Below are 10,464 nucleotides of genomic sequence, written 5' to 3'. Positions count from 1 at the left end.
GGCATACACACACACACACACACACACACCCACACACACGCTTTCTTCACCAATGTATAAAACCAACTAGTTTCTACAACGTCTGAATCCAATTTATACCGTAACGAGTAATCTGATTCTTTGACTCAAATAGACACCAAGATGCCTCACACACACCCACACACACTACTGCTAGACAGTTTAGGAGCTTTGCTGTGAATTACTGAATGATAGGACCAGTTCTACACAGCAGCACACAGTTTAAGTACAACTTTTATTAATACTGGAATCATCACAGTGCATTTTGTTACATTAGCAGTGACTGAACAGAAAAAGGGTCACTTTTACAAAAAGAGGAAGACAGGAGAAAAAAAAGGTTATATCAGTGACAAAGAGAAAAACAACCTTAGAAATCAATGAACAATAAATTAAAAGGAACATCAGAGGAAACGCAGGGAGACAAAACCACAGCGACTACTGGAGGGTAAGAAGGAGGTTAAATGATCAGGTGGAAACATCGAGTAAGCAGGTTTTCACTCGGGTCACAGTGTTCAGCGTGAACTAAGTGGCCCCCGTACAAATTGTCTCCATGGCGACTTGGGCACAGATTTCTCTAAAGAGTTCAGATCTTCTTCTCGTTCAAGAAGGAACAAGAGAGCAAGAGTGACTACTGAGACGTTGAGAAAAGACAGCAAGACATTCACTTTAGTTACAGCGACAGTGGCACCTGGAGGCCCGTTTGGCTACTTGGTTGTGGATGTTTGATGGGAACTTGCAGAGCGTTACATCATGAGCCCCCTAGAGGACATCAGTGAACCCTTATGGGGCCACTGAGGATCTACCTTTGTCATGTTCACCTCAAATGAGTGTCTAGCAGTGTGTGTGCGTGTTTGTGGGTGTGTGTTGGATTTGTTGAGTGTGGGACTTCAAGAAGGATTGACAGATTGTGTGTGGGAAGTGGAAAGGAAGAACAGTAGGGGTTTTAACCACGTGTCCTTGAGGAGCACGAAAACTCTTTCTCACACGCACACACACACCCCTACGCACACAGCATTTTATATAGCTTAGGCAGATGGCTTAAGAAGCAGGAAGTGCCCAAGAATTTCATGATGCTTCTTTTAGTCTCACTCGGAACACAAAGCGACCTGCGGGATTTTGGACGAGCGCTGCAACGTCTTCGTTTGGACTAGCCACGTAATGAGCAGCGTCGCTTCAAAATGTACTTGTCCACACGTCTGTGTGTTCATGAAACCCACAAATTATCGGACACAAACGTTGTCCCGCCAGATCTTTTGCAGTTGAGTTCCTCACAGCGGAAATCTTTCAGCAACCTAAAAGTCTCCGATCCCATGAGGGAGATGGAGGAAAGTGTTAATATAACAACAAATCTCAGCTACTGCAGCTTTAATCTGGAAAAATGTAATAAAATCTGCTTCAGTTCAGGAGGGTCTGCGGGGAAAACACTGGATGGAGAACGCAGGGTGGAATCAGAAAAGCTAGAGCTGAACAACAAGAGGCCCAGGACCAGGCGCTCTGCAGTGTGTTAATTAACCCTCACAACAATAGTTCTCTCTTATTTAAACAATACTAGTCGTGTCTGCAAATATGTTAAACAACAAATATAAAGGAAGAATTTGGACATTTTCAAAAATTTCTACAGGAATCAGACCAGATCAGATGTCTGACCAAATTTGATTTGTTTCCTGGTTATGGGTCAACTCTACCCTCATTAGGTAGGAACCACATCTAGGAGATCAGGACAAGCCTATGTTATAGTTAGCAAAGTGGCAGTTTTTTAAATTTTTTATTAAGTTTTGGGTGTCACATGGTTTTATAGCAGCAGTCTCTCTTTCACCACGTGGACGAGGCAGATAGAAGTCATTTTTCCATTACTCGAACGTTTCGGGAGAGCGACCGTTTTTCTCATTTGCAGGTATTTATAACGGCCAGGATCAATGAAATTAAACAATTCACTTCAGGTCCTGCAGGATGTTTCAGTGCTGGATTTGGTTGGAGATCGATTTAAAGTTTCCATGCCAACATGTGAAGTAAACTAAAACCAGTGGTGGTTAACCCAGTGATTACAAAATGTAATTTAATTCATTAAAATGACAAATTATCCGTCAAAAATAGATATTTTAATGCATGTTGACGTTGAGGCTTCTCAGAGTTTAGCAGCATGTGCTGCTGCTTGCACTTTTGAGTTTTTTGTTGTTTTTTTTTTTTTTTTTAGCATGGAACCTCACCGGGAAAAAAAAAACAATAAAAGAAAAAATCATATAAAGTTGCTTTTGATCTGCTGCCAAGAAACATCTCAAAAAGCCTGATCAAAATTAATTAAAACATAGAGATGGAGCGTTGGGCGCCCATCTGCTTGCCTGGAAAAAGGCTCCCGTTAGCACATCCACCAGCCCCGTTACCCCCGTTAGCAATTCCAACTCATACAACTGCCCACCCAGGACGCGTTAGCCACCGCAGCACACAAGCCCCACAATTTGCACCTGTGCATACATGCAAACCAACAGGAAGTTAATAGACATAGAGGGGATTTGGGTGAGGAATGAATGAGGAGGGGAGAATAAACTGAGCACAGAGCGAGTATCCGCAGCGGGCGTAGGTGGAAATTAAGACTTCATCAGAATTATTTTTCATTAGCTCTAATAGACTGAGAGGCACAGAGAGACCAACTACGGTCTCTACACCAACTACGGTGTTTTGGTTCTCCCGTCAACCACCGTGACAAGCACTGTTTTTTTTTTGTTTTTTTAACTTGTCTGCTGGGTGTAACCGATGTACGGACGGAGACGAGGGCTCAGGAAATGATGAGAGGTTACGGGATGAAAGACCTCAACATGGCAGAAAAGAAACACATCCGCCTGCTTTAGCTTGCCAAAGAGTGCTAAGAGCATTTTGAGAGTGTATGCTGAGTGTGTGAGGCCATGTGGGAGCATGCATGTTGGCACAATATTCCTTTATGTTCCTTCCTATGTAGCTTTGACCGTCGTCTGGTTGGCTTGCTGTTATTTACATGGCGACTCAGAAAATGACAAAACTGGAGCAAAAATCAATTCAGCATGTTGACACAGACAGGTCAGCGCAAAATAACCCATCAAAGAAAAAACATGATTTTCTTGGATTCCCTTCTGGTAGGGGTGTATTTAGATCTTGTGGAATAAGAACCTGCGATATTACACCAACATGTCTGTCATCAAAGTCTGGCTGTGTAAACATTATCCAGTTAACAACATCTGGATAAGTAGGCTTATTTTATTTTTTATGTAAAATGAGCGTTCTATTTTATTTGACACTTTTAATTTGAAGCAATAGAGGAAGTAGTTCTTGAGCTATATTGTGTTTGACAAAGTGGGGGGGAAAAAACCCCGCAGCTGGTTGGGTTGACCAGCCCACTGCACTACTTTTAAATAATTCCTGACAGCATTTTGGATAATTCAAAGAAAAAAAAAACAAAACACTAGAAAGAAAGTGACCGATTAAGTCGGCCTGCCAGCAAAATCTGATGGGAAGAGGATAAAAAAGAGGCAGAAATTAGCCACAAGGGAAAGACAAAAGCCAGTGAATTCCCCAAACAAGCTTTAACAGGTCAAGAAATCTTCAGCCAGTAGTTGATAAATCCCCTGCTCAATTTTTTTTACACTCATTGGATCAGGAAAATAATGAAAATAATAATACAACATTTCCAATCTAATAATGGAAGAGGCCCGAGCTGGAACCTCCCTGTTGTGCCAGATGTGCCGCAGCTGCATGAAGTTAGGCTAGCTTGCTCCATCCCACTAGTCTACTGAATGTTCATTGTGTTTTTATGTTTTCTGAAACTATTATTCTGAGAGCTAAATCGATTATGAAGTGGCATCAGTTTCTTCTGAAACATGTTAGTACTTTTAATTGGAATTGAAGTTGTTTATTCCTCCTTCACAGACAATATACAAATGTTTTGCTAGCGCTGCAAGAATACCGAGACTGGGTAACCATTAGCAACTAACAACACTTGCTTCTTGTCAGGGCTAAACTAAAGGGCTGTTTAGCCCGTTAGTTAAACATGGCACACAGCCTAATGAATCCAGGCTGTGTGCACTCAGCTCTACTTTCAATTTTATTTTTCAGATTATTTAGAGCATTAATTTGTCAATTAGCTGTAAAATTAGATCACCTCGCCTCATTTAGTATTTCAGGGGGAAGGTGAGTGCTCCTCTTGTTAAACCAGGTCCTTGTGAAAAATAACAAAATCAAAACAGTTTTGCGAATGAGTTATTTGTAAGTTCATAAAAAGCTAATAAATTATGTAACACATTATTTTTTTATGTGGATTATTTTTCCCCCCCAAATGGTTTTAAAAATAACCCCTCAAAGAACGACAGGTGGAAACATTTAGCAGATATTGCAGGAGCTTTAAGAAATGTTCAAATCCAAACTATACTCTGTGGAAGAACTTTAAGAGGGTAATGATAATTATGGTGTGGTGTTTTAATGGATCAAACCCACAGTGAAACACCATAGTAAATGGAAATTCAGGTAGACGGAACTTAAATTGCTGGTCTTTGATTTCCACTGGGCACTTATTAAAGTTTAACTCTGAAGCTCTGGGACTGATGTGGCCTTTATCTCATCATACGCATCTAGATGTGTAGCGACAGATCATCTAAAGACAGAAAAAAACCAACATATTTTGGCCTAAAATGACATATTTTGTGTAAATGGAATCAATCTGCTCTTGCCTTCATTCTCTCATTTAGTTGCCTCACAGCAGTAAAGTGGCATAAAAACACCCATACTGTGACAAAGACATTAAAATTAAAGCAATAGGGAGAAAAACCCTCCTGGAAGCATTATTTGATGTTAATTTCCAAAATGCAAAGGAACCTAATGAATGCGTAGGATAAAAAAATAAGAGTGCTCATATTAATGCTTATGTTCAGATCACTGCTGGAGACATGTACAGACATGGTGATGAAAAGTTTATTAGCCTAGAGATCGACAGCCAGCCAAGGACACATCCAAACACACACTCAGTCTCGGCGCCTTACATCCATATGTCACACAGCTCAGTTAGTTTGTGTTACAACTGGACTTTTCGCCTCCTATTTTTACAATAATTAAAGCAAGGTCTAGTATTCCAACAGTAACAGTAGAAGGCAAAAGAAAATCATTTTTTTTTAAAGTAAACAAATGAGATATTGTCTAACATCCCTTTACACCAGATCTGTGCACCGGATTCTCTTTTAGAAGTACAGCACATAGTTACATACGTATCGTATGAACAGGCAGTGAAATGCTCATTCCACACATCTTTCCCTCTTCCTGTCAACTTTAAAAGACTCGACCATATCCTCCCAAACAGGCTCCACCTATTCTCAAATCTAAAAGATCAACCTTACATAATAACATAATGTTTTGTCCTGAGCTTAACCTAAGGATTGGCACAAAACTAAGCTGAACTGTGCTGGGTGCCTTGTTTGTTTGCTTGTTTTCTTTCTTTACGTTTGTTCTTTTCCATTGAGCACTGAGAATTTCTATGAGAGGACCTCAATGCGAACGCTTTCTCATATCTCATCTGGAACATATTTTGGCCAACTTTCTTGCACTCTTAATTATAAAAAATAGCAAAGTAAATAATTTTTTCAATTCCTTAGCTTTGACAAAAGGCTCATTCAATACAGTTGACCCCAAAAGTATTCACACCCCTGTTTAATTTAGATCTCTTTTTTTTATTTAATCAAAAGTTTTCTTCTTATAGGAAATGTAAGACAGTTGTGAGCATGGCTAGCAAAAAAGCCAGGAGCGCTAACCCTACGCGCTAATCATAAACTGCAGTTTCGCTACCACTACAGCACTACACCAACACGGTAGCAGAGGCTAATGCTAACGTGCTAACTTCAATTCAAATGACATTGGCCTTTGACAGACTACAACCCTGGAGCACCAATTTCATTCTAAAAAACTACTTCAGGGAACTAAACGCGATAAATGTTTTTAAAGTTAGCTGTAGTGCTAAACAAACTTTAAAAAATTGCTCTGTTATTAGCGCATTAGCGTAAGTGTGCCTACCATTGTTTACAGGAGTCTGAAAAGATAAAACAATGTGAAAGAAGTACCATTTTTGAATAACTAATCTCTTTTTATTTATTTTATTGACAAATGGCATAGCCTTATTAATTGCCAGTGGGAGAAAAAAAAGATATTAAAAATACAGCAGTCCGGCCATTCAAAGACTTCTGACCAGCTTTGTTCACGCTTCCAATTGTACATTAAAAATTTATCTTTGGAAATGAGATTCAAGTGTTTGATATTGGAAGGCCTCTTTACCATCACCCTAATCTTTTGCTCCCTCCACAGAAGATCTATCAGATTCAAGTTGAGACTCTGGCAGGGCCATAATAAAATGTTAATATTACTTCCAGTGAGAACAAAAGTTAATTTTAAAAGATTGCTTTTGCATCTAATTGGTGATGTAGCTGTCCCAAAGTACCTACTAACAAATGACAGCACAGCTAACATGTTGAGAAGAGAGAATAAAACCATAAACACTTGATACCTTGGTGTCTATAACAGTGTCCACGTCGAATATCTTTGTACATGGCAATCATACCACTTTTTTTTATATATATAAAATTAAAATATATTTAATTATTCAAAACTGTCATCTTTTGAGACATTTCTGTCTAACTTTCTATCAGAAACAAACTCTTTGGTTGAATGGAACTAATGTGAAATCTGAATCTGCCAAGGGTGTGAATAATTAGAGGCTCATCCTTACTTCAGACAGAAGTACGGCATTTTTAAGAGTTACTCGTAATTACACTGCAGTGTTTAGCATCGAGGAACGTAAGTGACCCAGGTTCTGTTTTAAGATAGCGCTGGTTCAAAGTGTTTCATCCAGTATTAAAAAATATATATACAGCTTCTCACAAATGAGCTGATATTTTTGTGTTGTGTTTGCGAGCTCATGGAAAACCGTGGGCATTCTAGAGGTCAGGTCCTGCAGCTTCTCTATGGTGTCAATATGAGATCAACTGAATTTTGAATGTCTCTCTTGTTTAACTTTTTTCAGGTTTTATTTCCACCCAGTTACAATCAAGTTTGGCCATTTCTTTTCACTTGCACTCAATGAAAAACATAAAGTGACGTGCCTTTCCTGAGATGGTGCTTTAACTGTTCCACTCGATGTGCTTTACAGTTTCGGAAGGTATTTTTCTATTTTAAAAGTCGTCAGATTTACATCTAGTTTTAAGGTAAAAGACAAAAAAAACTAAACTGATAAAAAAAAAAAAAAAAATCTCATATGGATGTTTTAGGCCTAAAACATATTTTTTTTTAAAAATCATCTCACTCAGCAAAACATTGTATTTTTTCCCCCCAGTATGTCTTCAACCCTTAAAATACTCGTTCAGGCAAACTCTTCAATGTCATTCCCATCCCGCCTTAAAACCTGATCCATCTTCAGAAAATATTCATACATTTTCTCATTTAACCAATCACTCCAGTGCTAGCGGTCTTCTTCACATCCTCTTTACCTCTCACTGCCTTCTTCTACTTTAATGTATTAAATCATCTCCTTGGACACAGTCACTGCTTTCACTCCTCTTCCCCCTCCAGCACCTTTCCACACATACGGCATGACTACAGCAACATCTACTGGCTATTGTACAGACTCTACTCTCATCAAAGTGCTTACAGTTTTTCTGTTTTCAAATTTTTTGTAATCCACTTCATTTAATAGAAAGAAACTGGGACAGAGAGAGAGAGAAAGAGAGAGAGAGGCGCATGAAAAACCCATGAATTCACAGTCGATGTGTAATTTAGCATTCCTGATGATTGCCTGAATGGGACAAAGGAGAATCTGCAATCCTCCGAATCCAACCGCTTCCTCGAAACGAGAAAATAAAACACATTTATTGCTCCATTTCTGATTTCACGTTTTTTTTTTTTGTTTGTTTGTTTTTGTTATTTTTTTTTTCTCTCTGCTTCTAGAAAATATATATGAATATATCTATAGGCCTGGAATAGGTCTTGGAACTTCCCATACAGTGGTAACAAGGTAAACGACGTCACGATATAAACGAGAAAATACGCACACGACACAGCAGAAAAAGAAAAGAATAAAGAAAAAAGCCCTGCCCTCGTTGGGTAACCGGCTGTCCCGCAGCAGAGCTCTACCCATCCCCTCTCTCACACACGCACACACACAATCAACCACATATACCCACGCGCTCCATTTTACATTTTCCAAGATGCATACTAATGTACGCAGAAAGAGAGAGAGACAGAGAGAGAGAGAGGGGAAGGGGCAACAAGTACGGCTCAATGCCAACACGTTTTTTTTTTTTTACATCAGCGTGAACCAGAGTGGCCCTCTGGTTTGTTAGCTCCCCGTACTCGTGCCAAGCAGTTCGATGGCCTTTTTGGCACAGCGCGTCGTTGCCTAGACGACCTGGCTTCAGTTGATTGCGAGGCGATCGGAGTCCCCCACCTCTCTGTCTCTCTCTGGTCCTCAGCAGCCCCCTTCCGTCAGTCTTTCAAGTTGGATCGGTCAGCTGGGTTAGTCGGACAACAGGACAGGGAGACGGGTTCGGTGGCAAACAGAACAGAACCCAGCGCTCTTCTTTCTTTGCCTCCATTTATTTTCAAAATCACTTTTCCTATGAGTCTCTCCGTCCCTGTCTGACGGTGTATAGAAGACAAACATGCGTTCAACACACAATAGTTATAGCGGCCTGCTAGGTCAACATGAAGTATTTCACTTGTACTCGTCAGCATCGGTTATGATTACTTATGTTATCGTTATATTAGACTGTATATCATTTACTCTAAAGGTGTCTTTAAACATTTTCTGTATGGATTTTCTTTTTCGTTTTTATTCATCCTCTGTTATGTTATGGTTATAACATGGTTATGTTTTCGTGTACTCACTAGGTGGTTGGGTACTACCACACCAACATCTGACCTATCGACTGACAACCCTTCGCATTTTTCCACTGATCACAATATACGGGGAGCTGAGCGGTCGTTGGAGACCGTTTTGCGAAGGCGAACTCCTCTCCTGATCGTGGTCAGCATGTCGCCGGACCCCTCGGCCCCTTCCGTCTGAGTTTCGCTCGGGCCACCTGGCGTTGGGGTCGGGTCATCTGGGAGAGCGGGGAAAGGGAACTGACCCTCACCGAGGGCGTGTGCGCTCGCTACCAACTCGCCGATCTTCTCCACCAAGCTGTGTCGGTTGGCCGCGATCATCTGCTCCTCCTCTGATCCGGCTGCTGAGCCCGACACCATGCAGTGCTGCTGGGCATAGACCTCCAGCGCTGCCCCGGAGCCCCAGGCGGTGTTGGGCAGGCTGAGGCGCTTGGGTGATGCCTTCACATAATCGAGCCCTCCTTGGCCATCCTCGGCCCCGGTGAAAAACACACACTCTTCACTTCCCACTCTGACGGGGACGCTGCCTGCTTGCCCTCCCCCCGCGTAGCCACTTGCACCAGGTGAATGTGAGTCTGCGGGAACAGTGGGTGTTTTGACAGGCACAATGGGTGGTCGGATAGGGATGGGTCCTGCACTGGACAGTGTACGCCGCACCCCTGGTTTGGTTGATGGGGTTCGACGGATAGTAGCGGTGCCAGGAGTCCCTGATCCTCCTCCTCCACCAGCGCCACCTGGCTGTCCTGGTATCCCATGAACTCCTGGACCAAGGACCCCACTGGGCAGACCAGCTGTACTGGCTGGCCTTTTGGTCTGGATCATGCGCCTGTAGTTCTGGGCAATGTTGGAATGGCGAGGAATTGTAGAAGACTTGTCAAACTCTGCCTGTCCATCCGGGCCTTCGGTGTCTCCATTTACAGAGTAGCAGTCGTAATCTGAACCTGTTATTGGTATGGGTGAGACAGAAAAAGAGAAAATTATGAAATTTTAGGTTATTCAGTATCTCTGGCCCCCCGCAATCGGTGCTCCTCCAGACCCCTGATACGTTAAGTTTGGCCATCTTTACCACGAGGGTCTGTAAAGTCACCCAGTCACCCAGAGGCAGGCCAGGATTCTGAGACTACACAAACTTTACTTGTATGATGGTTAGTTCCTAATCAAAGGGTGGCACCAACAGAACAATGGGCAAAGAAGAGAATCAGTAAAACCAGAGCAGAGGAAAGAAATTCACAGGAACACTTGTTTGGGAGAGAGAAAAATGTTGCTATGTCTATTTGGTCCGTTTTTTTCTTGGAAGCCCAGAAACATAAAACTAGGTTGAAGTAGAAATTTCTTAAAGGGGCAGTCATATGTTATGTATTTTTCAGGCACATAGTGAAATTTTGTAGCATAATCAAGTACCTATGTTGCCTTCTTTTGTTAAAAAAATCCTATATCTATCAAATTTGAGAGGAGAAATTTCTCTTTGTAATTTAACACCTTGAAATTGGGCCTCTGACTCTTTAAAACCTCCTGCTCTTTCTGAAATTCTGCCTTCAGGAAGTCATCACACCACGGCTGCTC

General features: G+C 41.4%; 1 protein-coding gene across 5 annotated transcripts in view; it reads right to left on the bottom strand.

The window, feature by feature from the left end:
* Positions 1 to 234: 234 nt before the first annotated feature.
* The window catches only part of mtss1lb (MTSS I-BAR domain containing 2b), a 74,700-nt gene continuing 64,470 nt past the window's right edge, over positions 235 to 10,464 (bottom strand). For all 5 annotated transcript variants that reach the window (XM_032559944.1, XM_032559945.1, XM_032559943.1 and 2 more), the window contains one exon: positions 235 to 9,842. In XM_032559944.1, the coding sequence (XP_032415835.1) occupies positions 8,974 to 9,842 (869 nt within the window). In that variant the 3' untranslated portion in view covers positions 235 to 8,973. The remainder of the gene's footprint in view (positions 9,843 to 10,464) is intronic.

This window comes from Xiphophorus hellerii, chromosome 4, assembly GCF_003331165.1.
Source record: "Xiphophorus hellerii strain 12219 chromosome 4, Xiphophorus_hellerii-4.1, whole genome shotgun sequence".
NCBI classification, from domain to species: domain Eukaryota; kingdom Metazoa; phylum Chordata; class Actinopteri; order Cyprinodontiformes; family Poeciliidae; genus Xiphophorus; species Xiphophorus hellerii.
The sequence above is the reverse complement of the archived record's forward strand: the minus strand, read 5'-3'. Positions and strand labels throughout refer to the sequence as shown.